Source organism: Scyliorhinus canicula, chromosome 7, assembly GCF_902713615.1.
Source record: "Scyliorhinus canicula chromosome 7, sScyCan1.1, whole genome shotgun sequence".
NCBI classification, from domain to species: domain Eukaryota; kingdom Metazoa; phylum Chordata; class Chondrichthyes; order Carcharhiniformes; family Scyliorhinidae; genus Scyliorhinus; species Scyliorhinus canicula.
In genome coordinates, this window is record NC_052152.1 from 100,898,297 (window position 1) to 100,917,124 (window position 18,828).

The 18,828-nt window shown below is 43.9% G+C and overlaps 1 protein-coding gene across 3 annotated transcripts in view; it reads right to left on the reverse strand.

The window, feature by feature from the left end:
- Window positions 1-7,554: 7,554 nt before the first annotated feature.
- The window catches only part of LOC119969227 (ribosomal protein S6 kinase alpha-3), a 123,769-nt gene continuing 112,495 nt past the window's right edge, over window positions 7,555-18,828 (reverse strand). For all 3 annotated transcript variants that reach the window (XM_038802555.1, XM_038802554.1, XM_038802553.1), the window contains 5 exons: window positions 17,002-17,163; window positions 13,564-13,640; window positions 12,581-12,698; window positions 9,444-9,584; window positions 7,555-9,210 (listed from right to left, as the gene is read on the reverse strand). In XM_038802555.1, the coding sequence (XP_038658483.1) occupies window positions 9,085-9,210; window positions 9,444-9,584; window positions 12,581-12,698; window positions 13,564-13,640; window positions 17,002-17,163 (624 nt within the window). In that variant the 3' untranslated portion in view covers window positions 7,555-9,084. The remainder of the gene's footprint in view (window positions 9,211-9,443; window positions 9,585-12,580; window positions 12,699-13,563; window positions 13,641-17,001; window positions 17,164-18,828) is intronic.

Consider the following 18,828-nt stretch of genomic DNA (forward strand, 5'->3'; position numbering starts at 1 on the left):
TGAAGTAGACACACTTCAAACCACCTTCATGACTGCAGGTCCCCTCTTGTGACCTTGGTACCTTCCTCAGTACTGCACTATCCTCAACTTCCTGAACTCCAGCAACACTATATCCTGGACTACAAATCAGTTTCCCATCCCCCTGCCAAATTAGTTTAAACCCCCCCCGAAGAGCTGTAGCAAATTCCCCTCCCAGGATATTGGTGCCTCTCTGGTTAAGGTGTAACCCGTCCTGTTTGTACAGGTCACACCTTCCCCAGAATGTGCTCCAATTATCAAAGTAACTGAAACCCTCCTTCCTGCACCATCCCTGTAACGACGTGTTTAACTGCACTCTCCCTGTTCCTCACCTCGCTAGCTCGTGGCACTGGCAGCAAGCCAGAGATGACACACGGTCTGTCCTGGCTCTCAGCTTCCACCCTAGATATGTTATGGTGAATGGGAAGCTGGAGGGGTGTCAGTGGTACTGGTGAACATCTATGCTCCGAACTGGGATGATGTAGAGTTCATGAGGCGGGTATTGGGGAAGAATCCTTATCTGGACTTGCATTGGCTGATTATTGGGGGGGGGGGGGGGGGGGGGTAACTTTAATATGGTTAGAGATCCAAGGCTGGATCGGTCGAGCTCAGGGAGGGTGTCGGCAGCAGCGCAGGAGCTAAAGGTGTTATGGAACACATAGGGTTCGGGCGTCCGAAAGCGAAAGAGTACTTAATCTTCTCCGATGTACACAAAGTGTACTCTCGAATTGACTTCTTCATTATAGCTAGGACATTGCAGGCGGGGTGGTAGATGTTGAGTACTCGTCGATTGTGGTGTCTGATCATGCCCTGCACGGAGTGGACTTGCAGGTGAGTGGGGGGGGGGGGGGGGGGGGGGGGGGGGGGGCAGCGCCTGCAATTGAGGTTAGATGTAGGGCTGTTAGCAGAGGAAGGTGTGTGAGTGGGTGAGAGGCCATTCGGAGGTATCTGGAGATAAACGATACAGGGGAGGCTTCGGCAGCTATGGTATGCGAGGCATTGAAGGCAGTGGGGAGTTTATATCGATAAGGGCACACAGGGAGAAGGCGGAGCGGGTGGAGATGGTTAGGTTAGTCGAGCAGATTCTCCAGGTGGACAAAAGGTATTCAGAAACCCCGAAGGAGCGGCAGAAGCTGCAGATGGAGTTTGGGTTGCTATCTACAGGGAAGGTGGTGTGGCATTTGAAAAGGGCGGTGTACAAATATGGGGAGAAGGCAAGTAGAATGCTAGCACACCAGCTGAGAAAGCAGGAGGTGGTGAGGGAGATTGGGAAAGTAAAGGGCAAAGGGGGGAAATATGGTCTTGAGCCCGGTGGGGGTGAACAGGATGTTCAGGGACTTTTATTGCAGATTATATGAGTCGGAACCACCAGCCGGGGTGGAGGGGATAAGGCGGGTTTTAGAGGAACTGGAGTTTCCAAGGGTGGAAGAAGAGCTGGTGGAGGACCTGGGGGCCCGAATTGGGCTGGTTGAAGTGGTGGAGGGACTGGGGGCGATGCAGTCAGGCAAGACCCTGGGGCCAGACGAGTACCCGGTGGAGTTCTATAAAAAGTTCTTGGGAGCACTGGGGTTCTCGTTGGTAAGGATATTTAATGAGGCTAGGGAGCAAGAGGCGCTCCCCCCAACGATGTCGCAGGCTTCGATCTCTCTCATCCTGAAGCGGGAAATGGGACCCGGAGCAATGCGGGTCATACAGGCCAATCTCCCTACTAAATGTCGATGCCAACATCTAGGCTTCGAAAATAGAGGATTGTGTGCCTGGGTGATAGGGTTAGAAGGCTGCTGAATCTTATAATGATGCCCTCCGAGGGAAGAGAGGTGGAGGTGGTGGCCGCCATGGATACAGAAAAGGCCTTTGATTGGATGGAGTGGAACCACCTGCGGGAGGTCCTGGGGCAGTTTGGGTTTGGGCAGGGTTTTGTTGACTGGGTCCAGTTGCTGTACCAGGCACCAGTGGCGAGTGTGCGGACGAACCGAGTGAGCTCAGATTATTTTAGGCTACACCAGGGGGACGAGGCGGGTGTGTCCACTCTCCCCACTGCTGTCTGTCTTGTCGAGAGAGTCACTGGCACAAAGAGCATTGAAGGACTGGTGGGAATAGAAGGTGGGGGGGTGTTGGAGCACAGGGTCACGCTATACGTGGACAACCTGCTTTGGTATATATCTGACCTGCTGGGGGGATTGGAGAGATTATGGGGATCCTAAAGGAATTCAGCCGGTTTTTGGGGTATAAATTGAATATGGGTAAAAGCGAGGCCTTCCCAATCCAAACAAGGAGACAGGAGAGGAGATTGGGGGAGATGCCATTCATAGACATAGAACATACAGTGCAGAAGGAGGCCATTCGGCCCATCGAGTCTGCACCGACCCACATTAAGCCCTCACTTCCACCTTATCCCTGTAACCCAATAACCCCTCCTAACCTTTTTGGACACTAAGGGCAATTTAGCATGGCCAATTCACCTAACCTGCACATCTTTGGACTGTGGGAGAAAACCCACGCAGACTTGGGGAGAATGTGCAGACTCCGCACAGTGACCCAGCGGGGAATCGAACCTGGGACCCTGGCGCTGTGAAGCCACAGTGCCATTCACTTGTGCTGCCTTAAAGGTTCAAGGTGGTGGGAGGGAGTTTTCAATATTTGGGCATCCAGGTGGCGCGGGAGTAGGAGCAGCTGCATGAACGGAATCTGGCTTGGTTAGTGGAGCAGATGAAGGGGGACTTCAGAAGGTGGGATATGCTCCCATTGTCACTGGCAGGGAGAATGCAGACGGTAATGGTGACGGTTCTCCTAAGGTTTTTGTTTGTATTTCAGTGCCTGCCTATTTTTATCCCCAAGACTTTTTTTTTTAAAAAGAGGGTGAATGCGGCGATCTCAGGGTTTGTGTGGGCGGGTGCTGCTGGAGCGGTGTCAAGGGGAGTTGGGGCTGGCCCTACCAAATTTTAGAAACTACTATTGGGCAGCGAACATAGCAATGGTCAGGGAGTGGGTAGTGGGGGAGGAGTCTGTATGGGAGCGTGTGGAGGCAGCTTCATGTCGTGGCACAAGCTTAGGGGCATTTAATGGCAACTCTGCTGTTCTCACCAGCTCAGTACTCCACAAGCCCGGTAGTAGTGGCTGCCCTGAGGTATGGGGACAGTGGCGGAAGCATACGAGGGTGGAGTATGGGCACCAATTTGTGGCAACCACCGGTTTGCACCAGGAGGGCTGGATGGGGGGTTTTAGGGATCGAGTAGTTTGGGGACTTGTTTATCGATGGTGGCTTTACGTGTTTGGAGGAATTGGAGGTGTTTGAGCTGCCCGGTGGGAATGGGTTTCGCTACTTGCAGGTGATGGATTTGTGCGGAGGCAGGTTTCTACCTTTCCGCACCTGCTGCCCCAGGGGATACAGGACACGGTAGTGTCGAAAACAGGAGTGGGCAGGGGGAGGTATAGGAAATTTATTAAGAGCTCATGGAATGGGAGGGATCCCCATTAAGAGTAAGAGAGGTGACACGAATGTGGCTGGAAGAACTGGGCAGGGAGTTAGAGGCCGAGTAGAGTTAGAGGTTTCCCTGAGTAGAGTCAATTCGTCCTCGTCGTGTGCCAGGCTTAGCCTGACACAATTCAAGGTGGTCCAAGGGCGCATATGACTGTGGCTCGAATGAGCAAGTTCTTTGAAGGGGTGGAGGATAGGTGTGGGCAGTGCTGGTGGGCCTGTGAATCATGTGTATATATTTTGGGCATGTTCAAAGCTCAGGGGACTTTGGCAGGGATTTGTTGATGCCATGTCAAAGGTATTGAAGGAACGGGCGGTTCCAAGTCCAGACACCACTACTTTCCTTTAATTTGAAACAATTTAGGCTGCAGTCACATTATACTGTGGCAATGGTGGTCAACCCGAGACCTGTCAGGACTAGAGTGCGGCCCATTTATTCTATTCCAGGTCCAGGGTTGCACTGCCACAAGTTGAGGCCAGGACGTGCTGCTGCGGTTCCCGCTGTTTAAACAGCATGCCCAGTGCATTCTGAGTACGCAAGTGCAGTGAAACCATCGTGTGTGGTTCCGAGTATGACATCTTCCTATTAATTTTTTGGCAGTTATACACTTCTCTCCTGCCAAATAGATAGTTTTTGTGTTGGAAATGGATTGTGAGGAAGGACAATCTAATGCAAAATAAAAATATGTAGCAGAAGTAGTAGGAGCAAAATTTAAAAAAAAAAATCAGTGATGAGGGCAGAATGGTAAACAGAGTTCGGTGCTGGATTACTTTGTTACTCAAAAAACAAGATATAGTTCCAAAAAAATACAATGCAAGTTGATGACAGTATGAATATGAATTTTATTTAAGCATCTTCTGTAACTGGTTATGAAATATTTGACATGTATTAAATGTATTTAATCTTATTCATACCCAATTTCACTCATGTGGCCCATGGACATGGAGGGCCACTCATGCAGCCCAGTCACTAGTCTAGGTTGTCTATTACTGCTAATGTGATCTAACAATTTCCTAGAAAACAGTCTTAACTCAAAAGAAATCAAAGTCTTCAGCAACAATTTAACCAGAATGCATAATGTACTTTCCTCAACTATCTACGACATAATCATTCAAAATGTGATAGCGATTTGCAAGAGCGGGAATAAAACCATGATAATAAGAAAATAGTAAGATTACAGGGGGGAGCCTCACAAATGCCTGATTCCCGCACTAAATGACCGCAAGGGGCCATTTTTGCCTAAATGGGGAGGGGGGGGGGGGGGGGGGGGGGGGGAGAAAAAGAGAGAGAAAGCAGGGGAGCCAGACAGACTTAAAACAGCTTAAAGATAGATGTTGATCGATCCTACATGATGGAGGACAGAAACAGGAAAACGGGATGCAGCATCTATGTGGAAGACATGAAGGCAAGCCCGAGGAAGATAGCCCTAAAACTTCCTGCACAAGAGTGCCCAGGCTGCAGAGCTAGCAGCAATAGCTTATATAGTCAGCCGCCCCGACCTGTTTCCCACACCAGTAGACATACATTCAGATAATATGTATGTCTGCAACAGTTTAACGGATTTTATGGCCCTATGGGCAGCAAGGGGATTTATCTCGGCGGATGGAAAGTCTCTGCCATCAGCCCCACTATTGAGATTCATTTTCCAAACCATCCAAGGTAGAAAGTATGGAATAATAAAAGTCAAGGCCCACCATCGCACCTCCCCACTTGGGAATGTAAGAGCAGATGGATTAGCCAAACAAGGTGCCCGGGAGGGAGAACTTTGGCAACCACACGTCACTGAATGCATTGAAGCTTTTAGTGTCAGTCAGACCAAGGTCAAAGACCTGAAACAGGCCCAAAGCAGCGGCCTGACCCCCAAATACACTGGACCCCATTCGGTGACAGTTAAGGCCAGCCCCTCTGTATACAAGGTATTGGTGGGCCCCAAGAAAGCCGGATGGTATCATATCAACCAGAACATAGAACATAGAACAGTACAGCACAGAACAGAACAGGCCCTTCGGCCCTCAATGTTGTGCCGAGCCATGATCACCCTACTCAAACCCACGTATCCACCCTATACCCATAACCCAACAACCCCCCCTCCTTAACCTTACTTTTATTAGGACACTACGGGCAATTTAGCATGGCCAATCCACCTAACCCGCACATCTTTGGACTGTGGGAGGAAACCGGAGCACCCGGAGGAAACCCACGCACACAGGGGGAGGACGTGCAGACTCCACACAGACAGTGACCCAGCCGGGAATCGAACCTGGGACCCTGGAGCTGTGAAGCATTTATGCTAACCACCATGCTACCCTGCTGCCCCAAACCAGATGAAGGCATTTGTCTCACAACAGAACTTCCACCAACACCACATCACACTAGCAGGGATCTTCGAGCCCCCAGAACCACTTAACTCACACCCTGTACTCCAGGCCCCAAACCTCTACCCTATACCTCCGGAATCGATTCCGGCCCACCCGGTCCCAGCTCCGATTCACTAGATATCAGGAAGAAGGCGCCGTCTGAGGGAACTTCGGCCAAAAGGACTCCGGGGAACCAGAAAATGTCACCTGCTATGGCGTCCCTGGTACAGAGACCCACAGAACCGTCTGACCTGGCGCTCACTACCAGAGGTGGTAACGCAGCGGGTACCCCACAGCCAAAGCCCGTCCACATAGGTTCCCTCTGCTGAGAAGGAATCAGGACATCACGGTCCAAATTGTAAATAGCTTTATCCATCCACTCCACGCATCACCCAATTGGAAAGGACTTTTATCCGCCCACATTGTATTGTTTCCATGATCTCCCGACATACCAGTTTGGTTGTGGGTTGAAAAAAAAATTAATATTACTGATTGCTGACCAACCCTTTGTATGACTATTGAGCCTTTATTATTCATTTACTTATTTCTTTGGTTATTTTTAAAAAAAAACACAAAAGGGTCATAGGACATTCTAGTAAATAAACGGGAAAAGAGAATCAGATATTAGTAAGAATTAACAGGCGTTACCTTGATTTCCCCAGAACCGCAACCTGTCACACCTGAACATTACAGGACTACGCGACAATCAAGAACCTTGATGTATTGTTTCTTCATTTTTTTTTTCCCATTTGTTATTATTGTGGGTTAGGGATGATACTTTAAAACCCGGATTCAGGGTACTTGCTCGTTGAGCTGGTTTAGTAAGGATTGAGAGATCCGTTTCACTGGCACTCACTGGATCAAGAGGAGAGAATGTGGTCATTTTAAAATCATACTGCAGTCAAACTTCAAGAAGTCTGTTGTTCGTAGCCCAGATCGAGTCAGACTTTCCGTCACCAAGCATCTACTATATGGGAACAGGTCATGTGCAGCCCACACCACCAGAAGTGGGACACCTGGTGTGGGCTCAGGTGGCTTGTCAAACAGTCATCAACCAGACCATTGGCTGCTGGGACCCTCCTCCCGAGACCTCATTGGCCAGAAGCCAGAGAAGTTTCTGGAAAAGCGAGTGGAGGGGATATAAAAAGTAGGCATCTCAGGGACCCAGGGGCAGAAGGAGCAAAGGAGCAAGTAAAAGAGGCAGAAGAGCAGAAGCCAAGCAGAGACTTGAAGCAAAGACTTGGTGTGTGAGGTGACCCTGAGAGACCAGAAGGAAGCAAGAAAGCAACAGCCAGCGAGAATCACCTTTGCAAAGAGGAACCAGAGAGACCAGATCTACAACACACCAAACCACTTTTGCAGGTAGTATAGTCAAATCCTGGGTGTTTCTTGTATGTTTAGTGGGTAATTTACAGGTTATATTTAATAGTGTTGCATTATATCCATGTCCGTACTTCGTTCTACTCATAAATAAAGACATCTGGGTAAACTTTAATTAAAGAGCTGGTTGAAGTATCTGAATTGGACAGATACAACAAAGTCTTCAGCGACATTTTAACCCTAATGCACAATGTACTGTTCCTCAACTATCTACAATATATCATTCAAAATGTGATAGCGATTTGCAAGAGCGAGAATAAAACCATGAAAATAAGAACGCATCAAGAAGCTGAGGTTGCAAGTAAAATGACAGCACAATCTTAAGTTTGAAATTTTATTTTGTATAAATTTCAGTTTTTCCCTCATGATTACAAAATAAATCGCCAGCCCACAAAGAGCAACAATAAGTACTGACAGATTTGATTCCACTCCTAGATGGATCTGGGAATAGGCTAGGGTAACATTAAATTTCATTTGAAAACATTCTGACTCAGTACCAGAATGAGGCACAATTAAGTCAATCTTCTGCAGCACTGACTATTCCAATCATTCACTTAACTGGCAGCATCAGCCAGCAAGTGTCAGATGAATCCAACTTCAGACTGCTACCAAATTCATACTTTGGTAAAAGACATTATAAAAAAAAGTCCTTGACAATCCACTTAGTGCCATGCTATGCGGTGGAGTCTGGTATAAAGTTTGATTTTATAGAAGTGTAGAAAAATATTACATCTGTGAAATGGCTTCATTTTAAAAACTCACCAAGTAGATTTTGAATTTCAAAATAATTACATCCCTCATCTTTACACTGTCCCTTAGAGCTACAATAACTGAATGGCGACATTTAATGTGTATTTGAATCATTGCAATCACATCCCATCAATGATAACGAATCTATTAAAGGCTGCAATATCTTTAAACAATGATCTTTAAGAATATTAAAACTGAAGACATGATGGAGACACAGCAAGTTATTTTCAATTGATTTCTAATTCTTTTCATAGAATCAGTGTAACTCAAATGCCAAAGTGAATCCATCCGAGTCATTCAATATTTTGTTCAATGCCACAATGAGTGGCAAAAATATGACCATCACCCTCACCGTATCATGCTAAGGTATATGTAATGGAAGATTATAAACATTCTGTCTCACACAAAAGTAAAGTCTTACAAATACATGCTATAGTAGGTCGGCTGCCTTTTCAAAGATTTATAGATTACAATAGATTTAGTAGTTGTTTAGCAATTGACTCCAAATGCAGGCAAGGAGATAAAGCATTCCTGGGCTGCTTAACAGTGCCCAACAGGACTTTCAACCATGGAATACTGATCAGGTGTGTGAGAAAATAGCCATTGATACAGATAGATGAGTGGAGGACAATGCTGGGAGGAAAAGCAATGAGTCAGTGCCTCTGCAAAGTCATGGTATTAAAAAATGGCACAAGGTTTACAGTGATAACACATACAGGATGTACTTTAACTCAAGTGCTAAACTTTAGGGGGGAAAAAAGGATCTCTAATTACAAAAACAATCCAGATGGACTTATACATTCCCAGTAGAAATTCACTGTTTGAGTGCTTTTTCTATTGCTAATTTACAAATACAGGTAATACAGTGATCATTGTAATGCCAAGTTTCTATGCTTTTACCCAAATAACCTTTGTTCCCACGTATTCTGCTTCACATTCCATCCAAAGATTACATTCCCAATATCCTGATATCCAATTGTTCAAAGCAGGACTAGCAGAAGACAAAAAGCAGCATATAAAGATAAATGGGATGGTATGTTCTCTGACAAACATGTGAATGTCTAAGGCTGCTGTGAATCCAGTTTTCAGCAGAGGTCACTTTAAAGAGCAGTTGAGGTAAGTTTCTTAACACCCCTTCTCTGGGCCAGATTTGAGCAGCCGACTGGTTCTAGAACAGGCTGTAACGGTGTTCGGTTCAATGCAGAGTATGTAGCAGCCATGGCCCCCTAGAAAAACATGGCACAATGATAAAATACAAGTTTACCAAGAGGCACAACAACATCTGCATAAACTCCCGCTAAGATGAAAGGGTCATTAGTTATCTCCGTGCTGCCTTTTTACTGTATGCAGATAGGCCTTCAGGTATATGGGTAGGGCAACACAGCACGGGGTGGGGGTGGAGTGCAAGAGTGCTGCGGGGTGGTGGTGGAGGAAAAGAGTGCTTAAGTACAGTTTTTACCTTTACTAGATGAGGTGCATCTTGACGGTTTAAGTGAAACTGTGGCAGTTTATCCCGATGTACAATCCAGTGGTGTCGGAGGACCTGGGTGGTAGACAATCTTTGCTGTGGATCTACATGAAGCATCTTTGATACAAGATCCTGTTGGATCAAAATTGAATTTATTATTCGCCAACGTTTATAGGCAAGTGAACGCATTGCTTCAATTACTCAATTATGCAAAAAATTAAATCCAACCTTGACCAAATAAAAGGTTGTAGGACTAATTCATTCAAAAAAAAATTGAGTACCCAATTCATTTTTTTCAATTAAGGGGCAATTTAGCATGGCAAATCCACTTACCCTGCACATCTTTGGTTTGTAGGGGCGAAACCCATGCATATATGGGGAGAATGTGCAAACTCCACACGGACAGTAACCCAGAGCCAGGATCGAACCTGGGACCTCGGCGCCGTGAGGCAGCAATGCTAACTACTGTGCCACCATGCTCAGCACCTCCAACTACATACTGACACTAACCAATGATAAATATCAGAAAAAAATAGAATTGCATTATTAGAACACTTTCACAACCTCAGGACATTCCAAAGCTTTCCAACCAATGAAGCCACTGTTTTAATGTGGAAAATACTTGCAGCCAAAGTGCACTCGGCAAGCTTCCACAAACAGTAAATGTGACAAAGGGTAGATAATCTTTGTTTTAGTGATGATTAAAAGATAAAACTTGGCCAGGGGGTGGTGAACACTTTTGGAGGCAACACAGATCTGACGGCCTGACTAGAAACGATATCCAATCAGATTTGCAACACTGGATATTTGTAAGCGGCAAAAACTCAGTAAACCCTCCAGCATTTTATAAATATCAGTTCTTGGGTAATCCTTTTTGCAAGTATGAAACAAGCAAACTGACAAAAAATTTGCTGCTTTGCATACACACTAATGCCTTTGATGTTAGAAAAACAAAGCTGTAATTCCGTATAACTAAGTTGGACATGCTACCTCACCAAGATAGCCAAATGTGTCAACTGAAAATTGCAAGATTTTGCTGCATTCTGGCCATTTATCCATCAATTAGCACAAAGGTAGGGTGCTCTTTCAGAGGGTCGGTACAGACTCAATGGGCCAAATGGCCTCCTCCTGCAATGCAGGGATTCTATGAATAACTTTAAAAGTGCTGCAGTAATTTCCTGGGCAATAAAATTGCAAGTTCATCCGTCCATATGGAACAGAACCTCAAGTCCTTATTTACTGGGGTTGGATGGAGGTAAGAGGAGTGGAGAATATGGACGACACAGTAGCACAGTTGCTTCACAGAGCCAGGGTCCCAGATTCGACTCCTGCTTGGGTCACTGTCTGTGCCCGGTCTGCATGTTCTCTAAATGTCTGCGTGGGTTTTCTCTGGGTGCTCCGGTTTCCTCCCACAAGTCCGAAAGACTTGTTAGGTGCTATTAGGTGAATTGGACATTCTGAGTTCTCCCTCTGTGTACCTGAGCAGGCGCTGGAGTGTGGCAACTTTCACAGTGGGGATTTTCAAAGTGGCTTCATTGCAGTGTTAATGGAAGCCTACTTGTGACAATAATAAAGATGATTTAAAAAAAAAATAAACTCTTCACTACATTGGATTCTGGGATATTTGGGAATAAGAAGAGGTATAGAGTTCTTTGATCCTACTCATTTTCCTACAAAAATGGAATATTCAACTGGATCACTTGGGAGCAAATAGATAAATAATGTCAATTTCAGTTCTGGAACATTGTACATGGTATCACATTTCAGTATCAAAACTAAATTGCCTCAATGCATCAATATTTATTCAACTCATTCTGCTCCAAATGATCTCTTTGATTCATATACGTGAATCTAGTACTGGGTTTTTAGTACATCCTTGGACACAGTACAGATTTAAGCAGCAGGCTTGCAAGCTTTTCATCCAACCAAATGTTAACCAGTTATCTCAACTGTAAAAGGGCTTTAAGAGTGGAAAGACATGTTGGTGACCAACGTGAGTTCTTTGAAGTAGTAACACGTGTTGTGGGATAAAGTCATAATGGATGCACTATTTAGATTTCCATATGGCATTTGATAAGGTGCCACATAAAAGGTTATTATGGAAAATAAAAAACTCATGATATGAGGGTAACATATTGTTATGGATAGAAGATTGTCTGGCTAGTTACCAGGAGACAGAGGTAACCATAAATGGGTCTTTTTCTGGTTGGCAAGATGTAAAGAGTGATGTGCCACAGGGATTGCTACTGGGGTCTCAACTTCTTACAACTTATAAAAATGACTTGAATGAAAGTATAATTGCTAAATTTACAGATGACACAAAAATGGGTAGGAAAGTAAGTTGTGAAAAGGAATAAGGAGACTACAGAGGCATATAGAAATGGGCAAAGATCTGGCAAATGGAGCATAATGTGGGAAAATGTGTAATTGTCCATTTTAGCAGGAAGAATAAAAAAGTAGTTCATTATCTAAATGGAGAGATATTGCAGAGCTAATAGAATGTTATTGTTTATTGTGAGGGACATTGAATACAAGAGTAGGGAGGTTATGCTTCAGTTCTACAGGGGAGCAGTGAGACCAAAACTGAAGTACTGGTACAGTATTTGTCACCTTATTTAAGGATGTAAATGCATTGGAAGCAGTTCAGAGAAGCTGTACTAAACTAATAACTGGAATGGGAGGATTGTCTTAACGAGGAAAGATTGGACAAGCTGGGCTTGTACCTGCTAGAGTTTTGAAGAGTAAGAGGTGACTTCACTGAAACATATGGATCCGGAAAGGTCTTGACATGGTGGAGATGGAGAAGATGGTTCCTCTTGTGGGATAATGCACAACAGGAGTTACTGTTTTAAAAATAAGGGCTCAGCTATTTAAGATAGAGGAGAAGAATCTTTCTCTTAGAGAGTTGAGTTCTTGGAGGTCAGCTTCCACTGCATTTTAAAGAGGAGAGACTTTGAATGTTTTCAAGGCAGAATGTGTTTTCAGGTGGGAATGTGGAGTTGCAGCAATATCAGTTCAGCTGTAATCTTATTGAATGGTGGAGCAGGCTCAAGAGCCCAAATGACCTACTCGCCTTCTTAATTCGTAAGTTAATATGTTCATATAAACAATTTGCCTTGTTCAATTACCTTAGCAGCATCAGAAACTGTATCCCAGTAACCTCCAGTTAGACTGAACTTTCCACTACCTATTCTTGCCAATATTTCTTCAGGAGTATCATCAGGTCCATTAGCAAAGGGTGTGTAACTGTGAAACAAAATTAAAGTTCAGGTGATTAAACCACAAAAATTCAAATTTCAAGATGGACAATCAGGAGCCACTGAAATGAGGCAACACTGATGAATAACTGGGTCACAGGTTTTGTTGAAAACAGGGGATGGGGAAATAGGAAAACAGCCATCATACAAAATATGGTTGAGTGGTGGTGGATGTGTAAATATACACACATGAAGTACACTTACCTGTATGATCCAAATGTACACAAACATTTTCTACATAAAGAATATGTCTCAAATGGTGTTCCCATAGCTACACCTATACCTATGACTGGTGTCAGATTTCTACTGTACAATACTAGACTTGTAATTATTTGAAATGAGACATGCTTATATTAAGAATGAATCAAATTAAGACAGGGAACTCATTCTATTACAAAGTGCTCCAATCGGATTTTCAATCCCAGAGAACCCCTACAATGCTTAAGGAGGCCATTCGGTCCATCAGGTCTGCACCAACCTCTCAAGAGCACCCTACCCAGGCCCACCTAATCTGCACATTTCTGGACACGAAGGGCAATCTACTTAACCTGTACATATTTGGACTGTGAGAGGAAACCAGAGGACCCAGAGAAACCCCACGCAGGGAGAGGAAGAAAGTACAAACTCCACACAGTCACCTGAGACTGGAGTGGAACCTGGGTCCCTGGCGTTGAGGCATCAGTGCTAACCACTGTGCTACCATGCCACCCTAATTGGCATTCTCATTTTAGATAACCAAAGCATGATCCACCACCTTTAAAGGGAAGCATGGTGGAAGAACGTCCAACAGAAAATCTGTTTGGTATTTTTAATACTTTGATCAATAATATCCTAGGTAGTACACACACACATACCCTGTAAGCATAGTATAAAGAAGAACACCAAGACTCCAGATATCACAAGCTGCATCATATCCTTGGCGCTTTAAGACCTATGAAGTACAACACATGGAAATAATTAAATTAGCTTTACAATTCCTCTTGCACATAAAACCTTAAGTGTGGTACATGCAGTTTTGGACTTCACACAGTAAGAAACATATTGAGGAATTAGAGGGGACAACACAGATGAACTTGGATACAGCTTTGGAGTTTGGCAGGGGGGGTTAGTAGGTGGATTCTAGAATAAGGGCCCACAGATACAAAATTAAATAGATTTAGAACAGAGCTTTCTTTATAGCTGCAAAGCTATGAAATTCACTTTGGGGCTGAGTGGCTAACACAATCTACATTACCATTCAAGATCAGATTGGGTTGGTTGATGAAGCAGGAGAAATTGAAGGGATATGAAAACAGGGCAGGCAAATACAACTAAAAATATTTGTACGCACTGACACGAATTTGAACCAAATCGAAATACATGTGGTTAGGCTATATAATTTAGCAAAAAATAGTTAAATGATCAAAAAATGCGCGTGATTATAATCCTAGTGAACTGTGATTCAGCAGTTACAATACAGTACAAGGGTCAAATTGCCAGAATATAATTAGTGCTCTGTTTTTTTTTACAGGGCAAACTATTTTTCAGCCTCATCTCCTAACTTCAATCCCTAATCAATTCAAGGTTACCAAATAAATGTATTACTTTAGTTAATAACTAATTAACTATTCTGACTTAGTATTAATTTGATAAAAATCCAACAAAAAACATAATCAGCAAAAAAGCTAATTAATTAGGATAGCTCTATTGATAAGCCAACATCAACATGCTTTTGCTCAGCTTTTATGATCCACATTTTAATTAAAGTATTTATCGAAATGGCATATGAATGTCAGTTAGGCCCTCACCCTATTGCCAAATTACCTACAGCGTATCTATACATTAAAGTCTATTTCCAAGAGGCTCTCAATGCTGTGAACATGTATTATACAAGGATATGCTGGGTGAAGTGTAAAGAGATGCAATAGCTTCACATAGTTTGTGGAACTATTTCCTGAGTCAATATGATGGATTTTCAACCCGTACTTCAGAATTTAAGCACAATGCCAGCACTTTAATTTATTACACCTTTCAACTACCTGGGTCTATATTTCTACTTTAAAAGGAGCTATATGAAGGCATGTTGTTTCAATATTAAAGTAGTATCGCTCATTACAAGTTTCTGTCCGACAGGCAAGAGGTTACTCTGGAGGCTTCACCTGGCAATTCAGATGGATGTCAAAGATTTCATGGCAGTATAGATATTCTATAGATATAGAATATCTATACTGCCATGAAATCTTTGACATCCATCTGAATTGCCAGGAATAAAAGAATGACTAAGGTAAGAGTAGGGACAGTAGTGGGAAGTTGTGCGTGGAGTCTGAGGAGATAGGAGAGGTGCTAGATGAGTATTTTTTCATCTGTATTCACACGGGAAAAAGACAAAGTTGTCGAGGAGAATACGGAGATACAGGCTACTAGACTAGTAGGGCTTGAGGTTCATAAGGAGGAGGTGTTAGCAATTCTGGAAAGTGTGAAAATAGATAAGTCCCCTGGGCCGGATGGGATTTATCTTAGGATTCTCTGGGAAGCTAGGGAGGAGATTGCTGAGCCTTTGGCTTTGATCTTCAAGTCATCTTTGTCTACAGGAATAGTGCCAGAAGACTGGAGGATAGTAAATGTTGTCCCCTTGTACAAGAAGGGGAGTAGAGATAACCCTGGTAACTATAGACCAGTGAGCCTTACTTCTGTTGTGGGAAAAGTCTCGGAAAAGTTTATAAGAGATAGGATGTATAATCATCTGGAAAGGAATAATTTGATTAGAGATAGTCAACATGGTTTTGTGAAGGATAGGTCGTGCCTCACAAACCTCATTGAGTTCTTCGAGAAGGTGACCAAACAGGTGGATGAGGGTAAAGCAGTTGATGTGATGTATATGGATTTCAGTAAAGCATTTGATAAGGTTCCCCACGGACGGCTATTGCAGAAAATACAGAGGCATGGGATTCAGGGTGATTTAGCAGTTTGGATCAGAAATTGGCTAGCTGATAGAAGACAAAGGGTGGTGGTTGATGGGAAATGTTCTGACTGGTGTCCAGTTACTAGTGGTGTACCACAAGGATCTGTTTTGGGGCCGCTGCTGTTTGTCATTTTTATAAATGACCTAGAGGGGGGTGTAGAAGGATGGGTGAGTAAATTTGCATTTGACACTAAAGTCGGTAGAGTTGTGGACAGTGCAGAAGGATGTTACAAGTTACAGAGGGACATAGATAAGCTGCAGAGCTGGGCTGACAGGTGCCAAATGGAGTTTAATGCAGAAAAGTGTGAGGTGATTCATTTTGGGAGGAATAACAGGAAGACAGAGTGCTGGGCTAATGGTAAGATTCTTGGTAGTGTGGACGAGCAGAGAGATCTCGGTGTCCATGTCCATAGATCCCTGAAAGTTGCCACCGAGGTTGAGAGGGTTGTTAAGAAGGCGTACGGTGTGTTAGCTTTTATTGGTAGAGGAATTGAGTTTCGGAGCCATGAGGTCATGTTGCAGTTGTACAAAACTCTGGTGCGGCCGCATTTGGAGTATTGCGTGCAGTTCTGGTCGCCACATTGTAGGAAGGATGTGGAAGCATTGGAAAGGGTACAGAGGAGATTTACAAGGATGTTGCCTGGTATGGAGGGAAGATCATATGAGGAAAGGTTGAAGGACTTGAGGCTGTTTTCCTTAGAGAGAAGACGGTTAAGAGGTGACTTAATTAAGGCATACAAGATGATCAGAGGATTAGATAGGGTGGACATAGAGAGCCTTTTTCCTCGGATGGTGATGTCCAGCACGAGGGGACATAGCTTTAAATTGAGGGGAGATAGATATAGGACAGATGTCAGAGGTAGGTTCTTTACTCAGAGAGTAGTACGGACGTGGAATGCCCTGCCTGCAACAGTAGTGGACTTGCCAAGACTAAACGCATTCAAATGGTCATTGGATAGGCATATGGACGATAAGGGAATAGTGTAGAGGGACTTTAGAGGGGGTTCACAGGACGGCGCAACATCGAGGGCCGAAGGGCCTGTACTGCGCTGTAATGTTCTATGTATAGCTGCCACATTTGTAAACAAGCCAGTTTAGCCCTTTCCCCGAGATGACATGCCTAGCACCCTCTGGGGAAATGTTTGTTTTCAATGAGAAGCCTGATAATAAGCACAGGTGAAGTTGGTAGTTCATCATGAGGGAAGGAGAGACATAAACCTGCACCTGCTAACTGTGCGCTGCGAGAGCCCAATCACCAGCACTCAGCTTTAAAAGTTTCAGTTTCAAGGGGAAAATAAATTAACTGTGGTAATGCTTCAGCAAAAGACAGAAATAAATGAATACATCATACCTCAGGAGCAACAAAATTAGCTGTATAACACGGAGTCATGAGTAGGCCATTATCAGCACGCAGCTGCTTGGCAAACCCAAAGTCACAGATACGAATCGATTCTGGGTTGCCCGACTCATCCACGTACAAGATGTTACTCGGTTTCAAGTCTCTGTGCACCACCTAAATGCATTTAAATATATTAATTTAACATCAGCAAATTTTTCAACTGCTTTTATTATCGATGTACTTTCAATGAAATGCTTCCAGAGGGTTATATTGATGCATTGCCAATATCCACATCAAAACTCTGAATATAAAAGATCATATGGCATGGTGCCCTGAAGTCAGTAAATCTATTTTGCAGTTTATTGCTTGTTCTGTGCAGACTCAACTGACAACTGCTGAAACAACAGTGGAAGCATTTGTAACTGTCCTCAATGTCTGCAGGTTAGAGAATGAAACACGACCTAGAGAGAAATGGTCAGCATGCCCCTTCATCTGATGGCCAATTAACAATTATCCTTAAAGTACATGCATGTGTCATTTAAGTGACAGAATCATCTCACGGTTGAATTGGATTTTGACACTTACTGTCCAATGTATGCTAAGGATAACCACTTAATTGAGGGACTAAACCCAAGTATAGAAATGCTAGTATATGGGACAAACTGAAGGTAAAGAAATCAAAATGTGATTGTATACAGATCCCATTAGTTCCTTATGTGCTTTTTGTGTTACTTTGAAATTAATTTTGCAATTCAACAGAAGCTATTAGATTTCTTCAAAACATTAATTGTAGAGAAATTGTGATAGCTTTCATCTTGGAACTAGAGTTTTGAGCCTAGACAAATGAAATGAAACTCCTTTCTATGTTAGCACTAAAGGGAAGAAGCAAATTCTCAAAATAAGGAGAGTCCATATCACAATGTTGTTCCTGGTTCAGCATTAATTGTCTGTCACACCAAGTCAAATGGGAACTGTAGAAAAAGTAAACATTGCATCCGTGCAATTGAGTGACGGCCGCTTCCCAATTGAAGGATGAAAACACATCAGTAGGGAAAATATTGCAGTTTTAATATTACACCTACCTGTGCTATACCTGACCTCAATGCTTGACACTGACACAATGTTTCATTCCTCAAACATTCCTGACCTTGAGAAAAACAAAAAAACTACAACTTACTGACCTAACGCAAAAATTGATATCCTAAATCCCTCAGCAGCTAATTTAACTTTCAATATGGGGCGTGATCAAACCAAAAAAAATCAGAGTCCATTCTGGACGGGATTAGCGGGGTCTGCTATTTAACAGCACTCTTGTTGCTATTTCGGGCCCCAGTGGAGAACGTCCCCCGCTACACTCAACATTATTTCCTGCACTTGGAGCTTCAACGAGCAGAGCTCCTGTGTGCAGGAAGAGTTCGTGATACCTTTTTATTTTAAAAAATGGTACCCCAATTTCTCGACACCCGCACACCCCAATTCACCTGTAAGGGGGTCCCCTGCCCAGAGGCTGAGCCCCCACCCAAGTGAGGGCCAGTGCTGAACGGCACCTGGCCATGGTCTCCTCGGCGAGGTTGGTAGATAACTGGTGGCCGTTCAATTCGGCATCAGCAGAGTTAATTGGGTTTCTAAACTCACTTAACTTTGCAAGTCTGGACTTCCGGTTGCGGCTATGCCGAGGTAGGTCACACGGTTGGCAGCTCCCGCCGATAACGGACTTTTGGGCCCTTTTAAGGAGCTCCAGTGGTACCTTGACGACGATTCCCGGTGTGGGAAGGAAACATTGAGTGTCCCCCAGCGCTGTATGGAGTGGGGCGGTCAAAAAAGCAGCTTTGGAGAAGA